Source organism: Aulonocara sp. 'chitande type north' Nkhata Bay, linkage group LG1, assembly GCF_057382095.1.
Source record: "Aulonocara sp. 'chitande type north' Nkhata Bay isolate Kocher_YH1m ecotype deep benthic linkage group LG1, A_spYH_male_GT1.1, whole genome shotgun sequence".
Taxonomy (NCBI): domain Eukaryota; kingdom Metazoa; phylum Chordata; class Actinopteri; order Cichliformes; family Cichlidae; genus Aulonocara; species Aulonocara sp. 'chitande type north' Nkhata Bay.
In genome coordinates, this window is record NC_141344.1 from 38,500,348 (window position 1) to 38,521,101 (window position 20,754).

Below are 20,754 nucleotides of genomic sequence, written 5' to 3' on the forward strand. Positions count from 1 at the left end.
TGACACATGTATCCATTTTCTGGATGAAGCCCTGCATCGTCTCTGAGCATGTCGGTATTTGTTTTCCAGTTCGATGAAAGAAAAACTGCATTTGAGAATCACTTATTTTTAAATCAACTTATTTGTTGTTGTATAAAACAACAGTTTTGCTACAAGCTAACATGTTTTGTTGCTGATTTTCCTCAGGCTGTTAGCTAGGTTCATCTCTCGAAACAACATGTCGAAGCTTTTCTGAAGTGTCATTTAATCAAAGTCAAATCATGTGCACAGTTATGTTCAGATAAATTACTACGAGCTGTAGGAAGAGAGAACTTTAATAGTTCCCAAGACGAGATAAAGCTGTGTTTGTTGCGTGATTTAGGCAAGGTCGAAGCCTATGTGTGTGTGTGTGTGTGTGTGTGTGTGTGTGTGTGTGTGTGTGTGTGTGTGTGTGTGTGTGTGTGTGTGTGTGTGCGTGTGTGTGCGCAAACTGCTCATTAGCTGATGGTAACTACACCTGTGGTCAAATGTCTTTTATCTTTGCTGACTGCTTTTGCTTTGATGATTATAAAAGGATTCAGTTATCGTGTTTAAGGAAGGAGCCTAGCTTGTGGTCTGAAGCCTGTAACATTGTATCTGAAGTAGTTTCATCACTGTAGAGATATTGTTTGCAGTCTATTTTTAAAAAGCCTCTGGAGGCACACCTAAACTAGAATTTGTTCTTTGTTGGAATTCTAAAAGATCTGTTCAGTCTCACTACCACAAGATTTACCTGTAGATTCTGAAATTTTGCAGTTCTGTTTCATCCTGAATTATTCTGCTTTTACGCATCGCATACGCATGCTTTTACAATTCCTCCATCATAAGGAAGCCATGTAAAATAAAGCCCTGTGTGCACGTGCACATTCACACACATGTACACTAAGAGTTCCTCGAGTGAGCTCAGCAGATGTTGTGAGCAGGTGTTTTGGCCTCTGCTCCAGGGGAGAAGTTTGGTCTGTAATTGGAGACCTGGGGCCACGTTGGACACACAGATTTCGCAGAGCATCAATGCTGCACCGTTTGGGCGTCATTTACCAAATGTTGCAATATGTCTCTCTAATGAATCCGTTGTGTAAATGCGTGTTCACCCCTTCACCCTCATTAAATTCTGCTGCTTCTGTGGCCTCCTCACTGAGCCGTGTGATGTCAAATGTGAGAGGAAGGATCTCTGATCCACTTTTCCTAACTGTTGGCTGCTGAGAGGCACCTGAGCCAACAGCACATCAGGGGCCCCGTCAGGTGGAAGTTAAAAAAATAGAAATTAAATGTGTAAATAAAAATAAAAAAATTTAAACAATGTGTGTGTGTGTGTGTGTGTGTGTGTGTGTGTGTGTGTGTGTGTGTGTGTGTGTGTGTGTGTGTGCGTGCGAGCGCACACAAGCGTGGAGTAAAAGTAACTTTGTTGTTAGTTGCTGTGAAATCAATACACAGCTACAAGAAAATGGTCAGAAGAGATCATTTGTAAGTTATTACTATGTGGGTGTTGTGGTATTATGTGCTGCAAGTTCAACTCTGTAAAGCTAAGTTGCCCTTAGAGAGGCAGACTGAAATCATGAAAATTTTGTTAGTGGAGAAGCACAAAGTGAGATGAAATGTGTGAAATGTAATCAAACAAGTGATATTCCTGCTTTCTTGCCTCATAACAAACCATTACAATTATTATGCATAAAAGGCTTATTGTAGTCTCAGAGCAGAAAGAGCCCACAGATACTGTTTAACAAGAACCACTAAGAAATGAAATTGTTTCAGTGTTCCATCATCTCAGTCTTAAACAGTGAACAACAATGATGATGTGTATTTCACACTGTAATTTTCCAGACAGAATTATCAATTGCTGTGAATGATTGAACCAGAATGAAAACATTTTAAAACATCAGTGAAGTAAAATTACTTTGCTCTAAACGTGTATCCAACAGCAACCTTCTGTCTGCTACAGAAAGGAGTCATGAGCAAAGCGGAAGGTAAGACAGACGACTGCCTCGCTAACTGCAGGGCTCTATAGCACTTTGGTGCAGAAACGTAATGGTAATCAAATATATGACTAAACTGACATATAACCACTCGACTGAAAAATTATGCACAGGAGGGTGGACGCTAGCCTGGCAAAAGATGGCTGCTACTGTTATCCACACTCAGCAAATTAACATTGTGTGTTTGCAGTGCTATGCACTGTTCAAGGTCCCACACAACTCATGCTAGTGTTCCTGAAACCCCCCCACAAAAGTTTCCACCAAGGACAAACAGCATCCACCTATGGAGGCAGAAGGAGGAGAACACTGACTGCAGACTGCAGGACAGTACTTCTCTGGGTTCACTGGACTAAGGCACTCAAACTACTCTGTTAGCGTTGCACACAAAACATTAGCAGGATATTCATAATGGTATGGCTAGATTTATATGAAGAAGAAGAATGCATTCAACATATTTAAACTGGGGTGGATAGGATCATATCTGTGCTTTATTGACTGCTAAGAAAGGTCTTGGTTCAAGTTGGAAGTCATGACATTACTTCAGCTCTCACTCCAACAGTTTTTGGAACTACGGTTTGCGACTGCTAAAGGCAAATGTCGATATTTAAATCATTTTTCCGAGGACACATATTCACAACTGAAAACTGATCAAATTTGAAAAGAAAAATTGAGAAACATGAATTTCTCTAGAAAATACAACAAATCCAGATTCAGATCCTGCCTTCCTTCTCTCACCCCAACTGGTTGCAGCAGATGGCCCCGCCCCTCCCTGAGCCTGGTTCTGCTGGAGGCTTCTTCCTGTTAAAAGGGTGTTTTTCCTTCCCACTGTCGCCAAAGTGCTTGCTCATAGAGGGTCATATGATTGTTGGGTCTACCTTACAATATAAAGCGCCTTGAGGCAACTGTTATTGTGATTTGGCGCTGTATAAATAAAACTGGATTGAATTGAATAGATGTCCAACTGGACGGTGGTACACAGTTCATGTTTAGTGTGGATTGAATTTTTTGCCAGGTCAGAGACATAATATGCAAAACACATCATGGATGGATAGAGGATGAAATCTGTTACACTTGCTATAACATTTATGATATTTGGGTTTTTTCAGTCTGCGAGTCATATGGAGGCATTTTGACCTTTTTAATTGCAAGGAAATACTTTTGATCTTTAGTTCAACAGACTTTAACAGGTATAGATGTGCATCCAAATTACTGTCCAACTTTTTTTGAGTCACAATGGAATGGCTGTCTTCACTATATAATATTACAATAAATAAAATAGAGCAAATGCATAGAAGAAAAAAATACCTCTCACCAACCATTTGCTTGACAATGAGCCAGCTTTGGTTACTGGTCGGGCTGGAATTTGGGTTTGGGTAATGTCCATCTATTTTTATACCTCAGTGTGAAATGCAGAGGTGCTCAACCTACTTGGTTAGCGTGGATGGAACATTTATACAAATACATTATGATAAATAGCAGGACTTTTTTATTCAAAATCTGTTATAGGACACCCTGGCTGGAGCAACCCAGCAGTCAATAAAGCCCAGATATGATCCTATATGTGTATAACTATGTTGGATGCATTCTTCATTGTAGTCAGGGAGAAAGTGTCATCCTCCCCTTTATAGTGCTCATAGAGACCAGGCAGAAAGAGAGGGGAGAGGTATTGCCATTGATCTGAGGCGGGTGACGACTCTTCTGGGCCAGTGATGCGAATACTTTTCTGCTGGATCCACATTTATACTGTGTAGACTGTAAGAGTAAAAACTGGCCTGTACCCACCTCCATCCTCTGATGGCTTCATCATCTCCTTCTAGCCAAACACTGAGCACAGGCCAAAGCTTCTGTTGACACAATCTGGAGTTGATCTAGGAAATGTAAGCTTGAGGATTCTCTAGGAAAGGATGTTTTCTTGGTTTCACTTGGTTACATTTAAGATTGTGGTACACTCGTTGGTAACGGCTCTAAAAGGGTTAATCGATTAATCAAAGCTCAATACAAAACAGTGTTGGGTTTTTTCTTGTAAGTTAAACACCAGCCCAGCAACAATACATTAGTGTCATTATTAAAACAGGGAAAATAAATGATCATTTAGTGTAATATAAAAATATAAAAAATGTAAATACAATAAATGTAATTACACTTGGCCAGCTCCTAAACAACAAGGATACTGTCTACACACGGAGCTTCACATGTACATTCCTGGCAGTGGAAATCAAACATACCTTTCTTGTCTGTATGCAGCTGCTAACCATCTGTGTGTCTGCGGATATGCCCGTAGGTTCTTTATTAAATATAAATCTCTCTTGGGTCTGCTTCTCTTTTATCTTTGCACATACAGTACATGTAAAAATATAATCCTGGCTGTCTTTGCGCTCACAATAGTTTCCAAATATCTGTCCACAGAGTCAGAATTAGAGAGAAAATGTGCCATTTTTTCTGGAATAATCTCTGCAGGGACATGAAGCTGTCAGAGCTGGTTACTCTTAAGTCAGTTTACAAATATTCAGAAAATGTTACTTTTTTCTCAAAGTCTCAGCTTTGAAAATTGAGCTAAAACTTTGTCACTTTATTTGATTACATACGAATTGGATGTTATTTTCGTGTATTGTAGACGGTGACAGTTGTATATGTTTGTAATTGGTACAACTTCTGCTGCTACAAGGAGATCAGCTTTGGTGGACCCCAACCGGTCGCAGCAGATGGCCCCGCCCCTCCCTGAGCCTGGTTCTGTCGGAGGTTTCTTCCTGTTAAAAGGGAGTTTTTCCTTCCCACTGTCACCAAAGTGCTTGCTCATAGGGGGTCATATGATTGTTGGGTTTTTCTCTGTATGTATTATTGTAGGGTCTACCTTACAATATAAAATGGCTTGAGGCGACTGATGTTGTGATTTCGCGCTGTATAAATAAAATTGAATTGAATAAAACTGAAAAGTTGAAAAAACACTGGACGTTAACTGGAGAGCAGCTAAGAGGAGTTGCTGGGAGGATGAAGCAGGTGAGTGTGGGGAGTGTGGTTCATTCTGACATACCTGACGTTAGTTAAACACATGTAGTGTTTGTATAGGTAAAACAACAAGGCTGGGGTGCGTAGACAGTTTTAGAAAAACTTTTGACCATTCACCTTTGGTTTTAGGTGAAGGGAAGGACTAATAGATGGGACGATAACCTCAGATACCCGGAGGCAGACTATGAGCTATATACCATTATAGAACTATATATCATAGCGCACAGACCTGACATTATTCAAGCCAGTATTATAATATACTATCCATAAAACAACTGGGAAGGAACAACAGAGGAAAGAAATGAAGATGTTATTCAACGTGGAGCAGACGTGTGTTGTGTGTCTTTATGACACGAGTTTTATGACAGAAGAAAAGAAACAGCTGCTTTTATGAGCAGGAGGTTGTTTATTCCACCACTGGAGACATGGGCTGAGGTCCGGGTGGAGCAATGTGCAATGTGGAGGTAAATCTTTTTTCACACCTGTCATTCGCCTCTGTCAGTGCGCCCCAGGGTGGCTGTGGCTACAATGTAGCTGCCATCACCAGTGTGTGAATGTGTGTGTGAATGGGTGGATGACTGGATGTGTGAAGCGCTTTGGGGTCCTTAGGGACTAGAAAAGCACTATACAAATACAGGCCATTTACCATTTACCATTCGTTTCCCTTTCACCTGCACTTTTCAGTGGATCTGTTGTAAGGAAGGAATAAAAACTTAGCAAATTAAGGAATTTTAATGAGAGTATATAAAAATATTTACAAAGAATATTAAAATAGTTAAAAAAATTAACATGTACATTTTTATGATCTGAGTTAGGTCTTTAACAGTGATAACTATAAGCAACATATTAAAAAATGAATGCGATGATAATAATGATGGTCATAATGATAATGTTTTATGATGTGAATAAACAGCTCACAGTTCAATATGCTAGGCTTCGATATGAGATATTCAAGTAAATCATATGTGAACAAATTCAATCAAAATATTAGTTATGAGCAAATAAATCACTTATGTTGAAGGTCCAAAGGTATTAATAACCATAGTGGCAAACAGTATGAAAAGTCTGAGATAAATAAAGGTGGTCGTCTGGTTTTATATAACTTTGTGTTGACGGGTTAAAAATCCCATCTTTCGCCAACCTTAACCTAATGGCCAGTGTTTGGGGTCAGAGTATTGCGTTTGATACTCCCCTCCATCCACCCCAAGCACCTCCTGCTGACTGCTGTTCATAAATGTGGCTCTTTGTCCAGGAAAAAAAACTGCAGTCAGTCCTTTCTACATTTGCTTCTGTATCATCACTTGGAATCTAATTTACAAGGCAAAATACAAACTTTTCAGCAATCGTGTTTGATACTTAAAAGAGCGTTTGATGAATTCATTCATTTGCATATTGTACTTGTGCTGCAGGGCAAGCCCTGAGATTAACTGGGGATTTTTGTTGAGCATGTATGTTCAATAGAGGGAGAAGAAACTGTACTTTTCAGTAATTAAGTGCATACAAAACAAGAACACAGAAAAAAAGAGAAAAACCCGCCAGAGAGCCATGGGTCAGTGCTGCCAGTATTTGTTTCTAAACAACCGTTTGAAAGCAGCGTAACGGTTCTTTTCTACCTTTGCTGTTTTTTCATGACAGCAGTACATCAGCTGCTTTCTGCTTTGGTGAGCATTGCTTTGGAAGTGGGAGGCATTTGTCTTGAAAGAGATTGTTATCGCAGTACTTCAATTGTTTCTGCAGATATTGGAAATAAGGAAATGCTTGACTTCACAGTTCTTTTCCCTCTCTTTTTTAGTGAAAGAAAAGTGGTGAGGGAGCCCATTATTCAAGCAACACATCTGCAAAGGACAATTCAATTTCCAGGCTTTTGCAATAAATGTCAGAGCAGGAAAACGCTCACAGAAAATTGCTTAATGTGGTTTTGTACTGAAGAGAAGGTGTAGGCGTGTAGCTGTATTATTCATGCTATGGGACTCAGCTCCCACTTAGAGACGGAAGGTCAGAAGCTTAGTCCTAAAATTTTTATTGATAAAATTCTCCAACCTTCTCTCTGAAGAAAGAAAAAGAGATACGCCTAAACTGCATTGCCCATTAACATGTAAAGGAAAATGTATTTCTTCTCATATGAAACTTAACCTGACTGCATAACCAACAAAAATAATCCACGGTCCACATCAGGTAGTGAGTAAGGTTTGGCTGCATGACTAAAAATGCTACTCCATGTGACTTGATGTTTTTTTACTTAGTTTGATTGAAGTTCTTTCACTCAAGATCACAGTTTAGGCCAAAATTTACAGATGAATTTTAAAAAGTGGGGAAAATGGGCGACTAATATTCTTAACTCTTCACAGACATATGAATTATGTCCCAGTGTATTTATACATCTCTAGTGTGTACTGGATCTCTTCCAATTCAATAAAAATAGCAGAGCTTTTACACAGGGAATTCACGTAGCATAAACTGGAAAAAAATGATGTGGGATGGAGAACGAAGATGTCATAAACAAACAAATAAACAAACATACATGTCATAAAAACCTAAAAACAAAAATAGCATCCTGCCCGTGTCATTCGTCCTCTGACATGTTTGTTTCAGGCTTGGAAATTGTAGCTCTTTAATTGAACAGTGCTTAGTGGCGGTTGGAGATCAACTCTCTTCAGCTGTGATTTATTACATGAAATTGTTTTCACGCTAAAACAGAAGTTGATGTTTGTGAAAAGGATCGTGGTGAAATCACAGTACACGGGGTATGTAGTCAGAATGAAACTATGAAGAGTGATGTTGGAGTCAAATTGTTAAATGTTGTCATTGTGTTACTTAAATTTGTAAGTCTTAGTTCAAACAGCATCATCAAAGACATTTCTTTGTTTCTATTACCCTCCCCAGCCTGTTGGCGGGGGAGGCTGTAGTGTTTTATAGGGACACATCACATGTGAGGGTTCTGTTTTCTTGTTTAGTAAATTTCCTGCCCTTATGACCCTTTTGGTGAGCAGGAGGTCACACAAACGCACCCCAAAACACAAACACACACATTCTCGCACAGGCATACACACGTGCGCACACATACACACATGGTACCTTATCTTTTATAACCATGGGGGGGGTTTACAATGGGAGGTGCTTGTGTGTACTGTAACTGTTGTCAATAAAAGGCGGGAAGTGGAGGCTGGGGTCGAGGTCGTCTGTGGTTGGATTCAGAGTGCTTTCCTGAGACACAGACCGGGGCCTCCCTTGCGCAAGTAAAATCGCTGTTCGTCTTGCTTCCTTGTCGTTAACGGGAATACGTTTCTAAACCAGCGGGGCCTGTGGAAGCGCAGACCCAACAAGTGATCTTAACAACAGAGCCTCGACTGGCTCCTTTCAACACGGAGAAACAGAAGCTCTGCTTCAAGACATGTCCAAGCTCCTCCCCCCTTCTTTTTAAGGCTGAGGGTGAGGATGGAGGAAAATGGAGGAAATTTGCAACGTTTCTCTTTCAGTCAACACCCAGCTCTCACGGCCGTAGGCCAAGGTGGGGATGTAGATGGACTAAATAAATCCTAGAACATTCAGTTAGATTTGGACTGTTCTTCAAAACCTAACTGAACAGGAAGAGTGAACCTTCTCACCCGCCTTTTTTGGGCCAATCATCCTTGACATCACGCCTTTTAAATCTGTGCGCATTCTCCTTTTCGGACTCTTTTCGCGCAACCCACCTCCTCCCCATCTCCACCTCAGACAGAGCTCTATTCAAGCCTCAGTCTGCATCCTCAGCACCACTAGAGGTGTGTGTGTGGGGGGGTCTATCAAAGGGAATCATATTCAGTTCTTCCAAGTGAGCTCTACTTATTAAAAATGGGATACAAACCGATTTCCTGTTGACATTCTAAAAGCACAGCAGCAATAAAAGGGTTTAAAAGATTTGTCCTGTGGAATTTGTGCTTCTGTGCTGTTGTGTGAAATAGATTTCAATACAGAAGTCTTTGCACACGTCTCCTCCCTATATAATCCTTCTGATGCATACGGGATGCCATCAAAGAAGCTCTGCCCTTGTCTTTGAGGAATGTCACAGATCACTTTAATGCAGTGATTTTACTGAAAAGGTTTAAAATAACTGCAGTAAAAAACAGGCATGAAAGGTACTTTGAGGTTTCCAGTAAGTTCTTGTACAGTCTTACACTCACATATGAGCTTGGTTAGCCTACATGCAGGGAAGCTGACTAAGAACTGATAAGCTGTTACTAAGAACACTGGAGGTGTGAAGTGGATGTTCTCCTGCTGTGAAATGGGAGCTTGAGCGATATTACGTCTATGCGTCATGTGCTAATCATGAGATGAAGACCTGCTCTGCATTTGACGATGTAACGCAGAGAAGCAGAAGGGCATACTACACGTATGTAACTATATGTATTTCCATCTTATGCTACATTTTACTATATTTTGGATGCATTTGTAAAAGCTTAAATGGCCCGGGGCACATTGCAGCCCACTCTTTCCCTCATATTCAGAATATTTTGTATTGTCGGCATTTCTGGCTTCACACACACACACACATACACACATATATATATATGAATGAAAACATAAATGCTTTTCTAAATGTGTATTCATTTGCTTTTCTACTCTCTCACCCCAATTTGTTAAGAAATGATTCACTTCTGAACAAACTGCAGGCAAAGTTCTGAATCCAATTACTGTATTGTAATTTGCATTAAAAGGGATGAGAGCCATCAGGGGACCTATTCATCCAAAACAATTTGGTTTGTATTTGGAATTTTCACTAGGCCAATTACACACATGGAAGATTCAGCCGGCTTAAAACCACTGACCTTGGCAAATATTCTGAATTCCTGAGGTTCCCAAGACATCCTTGGATCCAAATGCTGCAGCGTTTGTTCATTTAATGCTACTTTAGCGAGCTTGAGGAGTATTTGCATCCTCATGCAGAGCGGAGTCGTGTTTGTCAAGAATGCTGAAAAACTAAATACAGACCAAGTGATAAAAAGGGCAAATTTATTTAAAGCACTTACATAGAAAAATATGATCGATTTGAGTCAACAATAATAAATAGAGCGCCTGACTATCCCCAGGCCCTGTCGGTACAACAGTACAATCAATATCCAGTTTCACAATACAGCAAAGGCACTAGCATTTACCACAATCAACAACACGGCAATAGAGGTGGTGTGGGTGGGAGTGGACAGGGAGCAGGGCTCTTCACGGCACCGTCTGGACTCGTCAAACGGCCGTCACATACACCGTCACTCGTGACCCACCTCCCATGTTTGCCGTATTTGCAGTGGAAATTACACGAGATCTGCTTGAAGTCTTTTCCGCTTGCCTTTCCCTCCCCTCTAAATGCAGGTAGAGATGAAAATTTGTAGAGAATGCTCAAAAACAAAACTACAGCGCGATGCTGCTACAAGCGATAACGCTGCACCTTGGTACTTGTTTTGCTCTCCTGCGCTACAGGGAAGGATGCAAACATCGTGATCAGCCTGCAGGCAGCTCCAACATAACGTTAAACATGGATGCTTCTGAGCATAACTGACCAAAGCGTTCAAATAACCAAAAACTAAACTAAACTGAAGCAGTAGGACTTATCCATCATGTCCAATGCTACATGTCATAACAACATGACAAATGTATTTCATCATACTTTACTGATTGGAAATGTTGGACAGAGCATCATTAAAAACAAACAGAAAATGAATAAAGTCCAACTGAAATAAATATCTTTCTGCAGCACACGGATCAGTTGTGGAAAGTTCAGGAGAAGCATTCTGGTTTGACGGCTGCATTCCAGTTTGCTGCTGTTGGATGTTTACAACTTGAACATGTAGCTGTCAACAGATTTACCGATTCGGACGCTCGCTGTATTCTTGTGATTTTAAAGAAAACCCATTTGTAACCAAGTTATTCAGTTTGATACACGTCAGATATTTTTGACTAGACTGGTTGTGCTCTTAGCTTGGTATCAAGATCTGAACTGGGTGCAGGGTTAGCGTCCCCACTGTAAAGACTAACAAACCACCGGCACAAGATGTCAGCACTGATTTCCACGTGATGACATCCTCAACCACACTTTAAGACTGAATGGACATCATGTTTTGAGAAAATCAGATTTCTTATAATCTTCCTTTTAAAATATTCAGTCACACTGTATTTAATTCTTGATGCTGCACTTTCACGGCTCTGTTACTTTTCTAAATGCATCTGAGCAAAGTGCAAATAAATGTGCATTGGTGGGAAAAAAACTAACCATCTTGACTTTATGAAGCCTCAACTGTCATGGTCTCCGTGCCTGCCGGCCGGCTCCGCATTGCTGCATGTGTTTGTTTTGTTTTCTCTCTCTCTGCCTGGGCGGAGCTCACTGTGGGCTCCCGCCCTTGGCCCACACACCTGACAACAATCAGCTGTCATCACCTGAAGCACTATTTGAGGCTGGAGCACAGATCTTCTCGTCGCTGGATGATTGTACTACAGACGTTAGTGATTCTCCCAGCTTATCTGCTTAGTATTTCGTGATTTGTGAGTGACTCCCTTTCCTCTACCACAGACTTTCCTTCCTGGACCTGTGACCTCCCTACCGTGTGAGCGTGTGTGAGTTTGGGCGAGAAGACGAGAGCGAGTGTGAGAGAGCTTCCCCGTGATTCCCTGGAGTTGGATGTTTTCCCTTCACTGTATATATCGTGCACCGGTGTTGTAAATAAACTGTTTTTGGAGACGTCAAACCGCTCTGCTCTTGAGTCCCTACTACCAGTTGTGACATCAACGTACTGAAGCTCTTTTGTGCCAGTAACAGATAAAACAAAACAAAAAAAGCCTTTTGTGTCAGACTTTGACCTGTAACTTTGTTTGGTGGATGTAAACAGCCTTACAAACAAATGTAACACCAAATATTGCTGGACAGGAAGTTTACTGTAATTGCGCTTGATATCCAGTGACCTCATGCTCCGATTTCACTACATCATTAATTCGTCTCCAGTCTCACAGGCCTGCAGGCTCGTCGGGTAAGGAGGAATAACTGGTTGGAGAATGCTTGGTGGTGGGTGACTGCTGTCCCTCAGTGACGTTAATCACAAAGAGTGCTGCACTGAAAACTACCCTGTCATTTCTTTGGTTGCTAGAAGATTGCCATGGTCACCTGTAGTTCATATGGAAGACTAGTCTGCAAACACTCACAAACTAATCGTGAAACTATCAGGTTTCTGGTTGACCTGAAACAGAGAACGTCAGGTGTCAGAGTACAAGTTGTGCATTTCATTGAAAAAATACAACTTTTACTTTGAAGTTTCTCGGGTTTGTGTCGCACTCCTGATAGTTTTACTATCACTCAGTGGTTAGTTAGGGAGCGTTTGCAACTTGGCATTTCACAACAACAACAAAAAAAACTATGGGGGACCGCATTAACTAAAGCAATCACAAGGTTGTCAGTGCAGGATGTAGTTCTCCAACTGCACCACCCCTCACCAACGTTATTCCTGTGAGGTTTCCAGGTTTATTGACGGGTCTGAGTGACCGAGCCCGTCGCTGATATCATGTAACAGGCTATGACACAAAGTTGGGAACACTACACTACTTTTTTACTCTTTTCTTTTCTCTGTCAGTAAAAATTCAAGCACATCCTGTGTTCTGAGTTAGCCGGTCAGCTGTTTCATTTTAAATAGCTTCAAATCTCATGTAAAATTAGCTTGGAAAAATATTCAATTTGGCAAAGAGAAGAGGACACAGAAGCTTCTTTTTCCTGTTATAATTCAACGTCACCTCCTGATTAGAAGACTCGATCTGCATCAAAATAATCTGACAACAAACTGCAGAAATCCTTCAGATTCTAGTCTGCAGGTAAAGTTGGAATAACAAAAAACTGAACTTTGGCTGCAGAAACATTTCAGCTGGACTTTACAAAAACAGCAGCACAGTGGGTAAAACAGTACAGTAGATGGCACGTACAATCCAGTGATTCAGACACATTATAAATGTAATGGCACAAAAAAATAAGCTCCTGCCCGTCACCGTGCTCCTATTTCAAAGCCAATAGCTTCATCTCATCACTGACAATTATGTGTCGGTGTTGGTCGTGTGAGTTGGTCCCAATTGGTAATGACACATCTCATCAATAATTTTCTGTTTCCAAGGGAGGAATCATGGGAGAAAAATGTAGATTTTTCCAACATGAAAAGAACGTGTTGTGCAACTCTTTACATGCAAGACAGAAGCAAGCGTGACACTGAAGACGAGCTGTAAGCGTGTTGAAGACGTGCCCAGTGATGCAGCTGGATCGCTTGTTCCGTCTCTCTCTCTCTGTCTCACACACACACACACACACACAGCACATCCCTGAAGCCCACAGAAGAAACTTAAATCGTTTGACCAGGACACTATGGATTTCTTTATAAGAGGTCAGAAAATATAGAAAGAAAAAAAACTGATTCTTGTGTAAAGCCATAATCAAAACATTGTAAATGCAAATGCTCACTATCATTGGTTCAGATTTGCACTGAAGAAAAAAAAAGAAAAGAAAATATTAAATATCTTAGTAAATATCAGGAAAGTGATAAGGCTTAAATCTTTCTCCAGTTCGACGTGCCTCCCAAATATGATTCCTAATGTCGGAAGTTTTTCCCCCAGGTGCCAAATATCCAAATATCCGTGGAGATCGACTGGTTCACTGTGTCTGCTTGAAAAAAGCCCTGATTGTCAGAACAAATTGTAAGAATATGGTTGTTGTTTCCTCGCCTTAAAGCTAGTCCCATCAGTTTCCACTCTCATCTATTGTCCCCTTCGGCCGTGTCAGAGTCCCGCGTTACAAATCCGCAGCTGTGCTGTCCTGTTTTGGTTTTCGTCTCTGCGTCCGGTCCTCAGTCACTCCGAGTTGCAGTCGACTGGAGAATTAATGCACAGGAGCCCGGGGATGCTCAAAAGGGCTGTAAAGCTTATATCCACACTCGATACACTCCAAGCCCCTCCAGCGTCAGTACACGTCGGAGCTCGCAGGGCTGACAGAGCTGCTCTTAACAAGTCTACTTTCTAGATGTTTCTCTGGGCAGTGAGGTACTTGAGAGCTGCAGAGCCATACTTCCTGGACAGATCCTGGTGGAACTCATCCTTCAGGGTGTTCAGACAGTTGCGGTAGCTGGAGCTGGAGCGAAATTTAGAGATGTCGAAGCTGGGAGCGTGGGGCATGTGGATCATGAAAGCATTCGGCAGGACCATCAAGTCATACTCCTGAAAAGAAGAAAGAGATGATAAATGGAGAACAAATGCATTTTCAAATGGCTTTCAGCCTCCACTCACAGTTTGGGTAAGTTTATCAAAACACGATGGGACGGGTTAAATACTCCCTTTAAGAATATTAATTTTAGGCTACAGTCACGCGGGGGAAAAGCCAAAAATGATGACCAAAATTATCGTGAGTGTGTACACTGAAATTGCAATCTTTGGTTGCCCAGGTCTGCAACAGGAAGGTGATAAAATGGCAATAACCTGGAGTTCATCTGTTATCAGCTTGAAATTTAATGGGGACAGGCTGGCAATTACATGCAATCTCTTTGTGACAATATGGCAATTAACTGTGATCCATTGGTAAAAAATTGCAAATCTTTCCCATTACACAGAAATTCATATTAAATCTCAAACACACATTGCTCCACAATATGGTGAATGGATGTGGACAATGCTTCATTTTAGATTTAGGCTCCATACTGCATCATGGTTAGATGGCTGCTGGAACACAGTCATTTCCCAGCTTCTGGGATGCATAAACTGTACGTTATCTCCCACGAGGAGCATGGTTTTGGTTCTGCTGGAAGTCTTTTTCCTGTTAAAATATGGCATTATTTTTGTGCCACTATTCTGAGCGCACGTAAAAAAAAATTGCAGGTGCAAGTGTTGCATTTTGAGGAGAGATTTATTTTGAGCGAAGAAAAGCTAAATTTGAGTGAACAAAATTCATTGCTGCGTGCACACACACACACACACACACACACACACACACACACACACAATAGCAGCCCCTCTCGCTCAGTTTTGCATTTGCGCTCTCTCCCAATGTGTTGCTCGCGCTCTCAACATTTCTGCCCGTGCGCGCTCAACTCTTTCTCTACACCGTTATATTTGTGCCACAAACCAGCCAATCACAGACTTGGATGCAAAAAAATTTGATTGGCTGTTCTGGTTTCCAATCAGCTCGAAATGGCGAAATGCAATATCCCAGAATGCATTTCGTCCCAAACTCAAAAAGGCAGTGGCGGAGGAACACAGAGTGGCGGAGTTTGAAATATTACTCTTTCTGGGTCACAAAATAAACTTTAAGATATTTTCATGCGAGAATGGTGCTGTGTAAACTTCAAATATCTGCTCGATTCATCAAGACATCACACATTTCCATAAGTGCTCTAACGTTTTCGGAGATGCCTGTTACCCACCAGCTGATCGCATAGCTGGACTGGCCACTGGGCATACCGGACATATGCCTGGTTGGCCGATGATGATTTTTCATTTTTATGTTTGTTTGTTTGTTTTTGTAACAGTATAAACAATGAAAGGTGGTGGATTAGCCAATTGGTCATGATCAACTCTGGGCTGGACCAATTACAATACATCCGTATTGAGGGGAAAAGGAACGCGATTCGTCCCGGACTTCAGCGAGAATGAAAAAAACACCAAAGCTGGAGTTATTCTGGCGTTACGCTGCGCAGCTGCCTCTTCTTCTCTCATTCTCCCCCCTCCCTCTTCTGTTGCTATTTCAATCATGAAACTGATCAATGATCAGCTGATCGTCTCTCTTGTTTGCTTATCACCCACTTCGCGCCAGAAACAGGGAACCAGCGGATGTCGCTCTAAACAACAGCACGTTCAAGCTTGATCAGCTGTTGTTAGAATTTATTTAATATTACTTTCTAGTATCAGCTGATGTTTGCTGGAGCCACAGCTGTAAAAGCTGCTGACCATGATATCGGTTTGGAAACATGAAGCTGATACAAATCATACATGTGTACATCACTGTCACAACATCGTTCGTTTTAGTTCAAAGGCTTTATGATTTATGGTGGTGTAGTCGGCCGAATTTTTGTCAGTTCAGCTTCATACATCATGTTTAACCCGAGTTCCCACCCGGTCAGCTGGTGGTTAACAGGCGTCTCCAAAAACGTTAGAGCACTTATGCATATATGTGATGTCTTGATGAATCGAGCAGAGATTTGAAGTTTACACAGCACCATTCTCGCATGAAAATATCTTAAAAGTTTATTTTGTGACCCAGAAAGAGTAATATTTCAAACTCCGCCACTCTGTGTTCCTCCGCCACTGCCTCGTTTGAGTTTGGGACGAAATGCATTCTGGGATATTGCATTTCGCCATTTTGAGCTGATTGGAGACCAGAACAACCAATCAGATATTTTTGCATCCAAGTCTGTGATTGGCTGGTTTTGTGGCACAAATATAACGGTGTAGAGAAAGAGTTGAATGCGCACGGGCAGAAATGTTGAGAGCACGAGCAACACATTGCGAGTGAGCGCAAATGCAAAAACTGAGCGAGAGGGGCTGCTATTGTGTGTGTGTGTGTGTGTGTGTGTGTGTGTGTGTGTGTGTGTGTGTGTGTGTGTGGATAATAGCAAACACTGAAATACAGTTTTTGCACGCAGGAATGAATTTTGTTCACTCGAATTAAGCTTTTCTTCGCTCAAAATAAATTTCTCCTCAAAATGCAACACTTGCACCTGCAATTTTTTTTTTACGTGTGCAGAATAGTGGCACAAAAATAACGCCATATTAAAAGAGACTTCCTCCTTCCCACTAAGGATCCTGCTCATAGGGGATCACTGGAGTACTCTCTGTAATTTGATTTTGATTTGATTTGATTTTGATTTTTATTGATTAGCATTCAAATATCTACGTGAAAACAGAACAAAGATCTACCACAAAGCAAGAAAGCATGAGACAAGGCTAATCAAAAGGTATTGGCTGAAGTAATATAGTAGGACTGTTGCCTTATTTTAAAAAAAGCACATGAATGTTGCTATGAAGTTGCTCAATCATTACATTACACTAAAGGCATACAATAATTTATATGACACTGAGTAAAACAAGCATCTGAGATCCTACAGCCCAGCCAGACTCCCACATACTGACTGTGAGCTCATGTGACACACAGATTACAACTGCAATTAAATTTAATTACATTATACATTATGCATATGAGGCACAGACCAAAGACCATCAGCAAGAAGCTTGATGAGAAGGCGATTAATCAGAAATGGAAGAAATATAAAATGACCATTACTCTCCCCTATGTCTGGACCTCCACATGAGCTCTTGCATCATGGGGTGAAGATGATCATGAGAAAGATGTTGGACCACAGACAACAAGAACACCACACTGGACTGATATCTAGCAGCGCTTGCAAGGTCCTCCTGTTTAAGGAGGCACGTGACTTAGTTTTAAAAATCCAAATGATTCAGAAAAGGCTTGGGAGAGAGCTGTGTGGTCATATGAAACCAAAATCAAGCTCTTTAGCATCAACTTGATGTGCCACGTTTGGAGAAAGAGAAAGTCAAGCATAGAAACATTATACTTTTCTGCTAAGGACGGGACAACTTCACGGACATCTGAGTTGACAAGCGAAACACGAAAGGATTTACTTAAATCAGTTTATAACTGATTACTATCCCCCCACCGCACCCAGTCGTTCTTCCCCTGCCATCTTTGACTAGATTATTGTGTACATGAGCACGTTTACCTGTGCATCCAGCTCCATGATATGGGACACCTTGTTCCAGCCAAAGCCCACAAAGCGCTGGTCGTACTCAGGACATTCTCTTCTCACCACAACGTATGGCTCAAAGTCTGGCTCCCACTCCACCTTATAGGGCGTGGTGGCCGTTCGCCATTTGGCATAGTTGGTAGGTGCGTGACCCTTTGGCCACACATGATACCTGTGACAGGCAGGAAGAAGGAGACATTGCCAGTTAAATAATCCTCCAATCATCATCGACTGATCAGAAAAGTTCATTTTGGTTTGTAATTAGAAACCTGAAGGTGTAGAGAGTCCCCATGTCCAGCATGGAGAGCAGCTCGGCTTTGGATTTGGGGAAGGACAGACGGTAACGAAGGGTCTCGAAAGCTGGAACCACCAGAGCCTTCTTTGTGTGAGCCATGTCCATCTGCACCACAGACTTTCTGCAGCAGCAAACAGGAAGTGAGAGGCAGCTAAAGCAGCACGTATCTACCAACAGGGATGACTAAACCCTCGAAAACAGGATTGCAGTCTGAAAGTTCAAAGTAAGTAAAACTTCCAGAAATGCCATGAATAATATATAATGAATGATTTTTGGTTCTTGGTTAGGAAAACTACTCCAAAAGGATTTTATGCAGGACTCATGACTCACCTCTAATGCTGGGCTCAGACTACACAGCACTTTGTGATCAGTGCGTCTCCTATTAGGCGGATATAATCGAGTCAAAAACACTCGCAATGAATTGGCAAATAGACAGAAATCCTAGACCGAATCATGGCAGGAATATCCTGGTGAAAAGGAGGGAAACGTCATCTCTTCTTTGTCCAATAATAATTTTAAGGAGTGTTAAAATATGTCTACTCTTGTTTTCAGTTCATCTTGTGTAGCAGGAGAGCGTCCTCACTGAGGAGCAAACACCGTTTCCACTCGCAGCAATAAGGAAAATGAGTCAGCGCAGAACCAACGGATGTCACAGCGGAGCATTACAACCTCTAAGCACAGCGGAAAGTCAAGGTGTAGGCATCAGAGTTCATTACTCTATTTTATTTTAGTCAGTGGTAAGGTAAGGGTATCAGAAGTACAGTTATAACACCACATCTGTATGTAACACTCTTCAAAAAAACAAACAAAAAAAAAACAAGCCATGAAAAGGTTTTTTTACAACAGGACAGTTGGACTTACCTCAGGTAATCATAGAGACCGTACATTGGCAGGAAGTCCACGTCAGTCAGGAACACGTAGGGTGTGTTGGCATTCTTCAGGGCCACGTTCCTCACCAGGTTGACCGGGTAGAACTGGCCCTCCTTGTAGACAATGTGGTAACCCACGTTCTTGCGGTTCTTGAGGACCTCGGAGGCCTGGGCATAACGCAGGAACTGCTGAGCCTCAGCGTCAGACATGTAGAGAGCTAGGCTGATGGGGCCTTCCCAGTGCTTACAGATGGCTTCCAGCATCTGCAGCCTGTAGCAGGCACACACGGTCATTTCACACATTTTAAAGCACACAGATCCAAGCCAGGAGATGATTACAGTACACGGGTTCAGTACCTGTCCATGGAGAGCTGGGCCACCAGAGTGATGTCAGTGTTGTCCTCAGTGGGCGTGTAGTCATACTGCAGGAAATACAGGTGAACTCGGTGCACTGTCAGTCGCTCTCGACGGAAGTCGTAACACTGATCGTCCTCGTCCAGCTCCTCCAGAGCCTTTTGTAGCTGAGCAAAAGTACACACAGTTACAACATCCATCCATCCATTCGCTTCCGCTTATCCTTTTCAGGGTCGCGGGGGGCACTGGAGCCTATCCCAGCTGTCATGGGGCGAAAGGCAGGGTACACCCTGGACAGGTCGCCAGTCTGTCGCAGGGCCACAGTTACAACAATTAAATGTCATTTTCAATTTCCTTTATCTTCTAACCCAACGGTCCCCAACCCCCGAGCCACCAGCCGGTACCGGTCCGTGAGTCGTCTGTCATTAGAATAGAATAGAATAGAATAGAATAGAATAGAATTCCACTTTATTGTCATTGCACATGTCATAGGTACAGGGCAACGAAATGCAGTTTGCATCCATCCAGAAGTGCTTTAGCCATGATATAGATATATCTTCCTTCCTGAAGATGTCCTTTATGGCAGGAAGTGGTGCTCCGGCGATGCGCTGGGCAGTTTTCACGACCCTCTGCAACGCCTTCCGGTCCGAGGCAGAGCAGTTCCCGTACCAGACTGTTATACAGTTGGTCAGGATGCTCTCGATGGTGCAGCGATAGAAGTTCACCAGGATGTCTGAGGACAGGTGGTTCTTCCTCAGAGTCCTCAAGAAGAAGAGGCGCTGGTGAGCGTTCTTGACCAGCTTGGAGCAGTTGGTCGTCCAGATCAGATCCTCGGAGATGTGAACTCCCAGGAACTTGAAGCTGCTCACACGCTCCACAGCCGTCCCCTTAATGTAGGTGGGCGGATGTGGGTCAGCATTCCTCCTGTAGTCCACGATGAGCTCCTTGGTCTTCTCAGTGTTAAGCAGCAGGTTGTTTGTGTCACACCACTCACCCAGACGATCCACCTCCTCCCTGTAGGTCACCGTGGTGTCATCTGCAAACTTAATGATGGTGTTAGAACCACCGGCAGGTCTGCAGTCGTGGGTGAAGAGGGAGTAGAGGAAAGGGCTCATCACACAGCCTTGTGGTACACCGGTGTTCATTGTGATTGTAGATGAGCAGCGGTTATCCAGCCGGACATGTTGGGGGCGGTTGGTCAGGAAGTCCAGTAACCATTTGCACATGAGGGAACTGATTCCCAGGTCTGTCAGTTGTGAGTTGTGAGGGGTGGATTGTATTGAATGTTGAACTGAAGTCTATAAACAGCATTCTGGTGTAGGTGTTGTTGTTGTCCAGGTGTGAGAGGACAGAGTGCAGTGCGATGGAGATGGAGGTGGATTTGAAGCAGGCCGGTACCACAGCGTGGACCAAAGACAGGTTGAATGTGTCTGTGAGCACTCCTGCAAGCTCCCCAGAACACGCTCTGAGAACACGCCCGGGGATGCCATCAGGACCTG

At 42.4% G+C, this 20,754-nt stretch overlaps 1 protein-coding gene across 2 annotated transcripts in view; it reads right to left on the reverse strand.

Moving 5' to 3' along the window:
- Positions 1–9,969: 9,969 nt before the first annotated feature.
- large2 (LARGE xylosyl- and glucuronyltransferase 2) overlaps positions 9,970–20,754 on the reverse strand; it is a 140,501-nt gene continuing 129,716 nt past the window's right edge. For both annotated transcript variants that reach the window (XM_086295213.1, XM_086295221.1), the window contains 5 exons: positions 19,259–19,422; positions 18,894–19,172; positions 18,007–18,153; positions 17,714–17,909; positions 9,970–14,201 (listed from right to left, as the gene is read on the reverse strand). In XM_086295213.1, the coding sequence (XP_086151339.1) occupies positions 14,004–14,201; positions 17,714–17,909; positions 18,007–18,153; positions 18,894–19,172; positions 19,259–19,422 (984 nt within the window). In that variant the 3' untranslated portion in view covers positions 9,970–14,003. The remainder of the gene's footprint in view (positions 14,202–17,713; positions 17,910–18,006; positions 18,154–18,893; positions 19,173–19,258; positions 19,423–20,754) is intronic.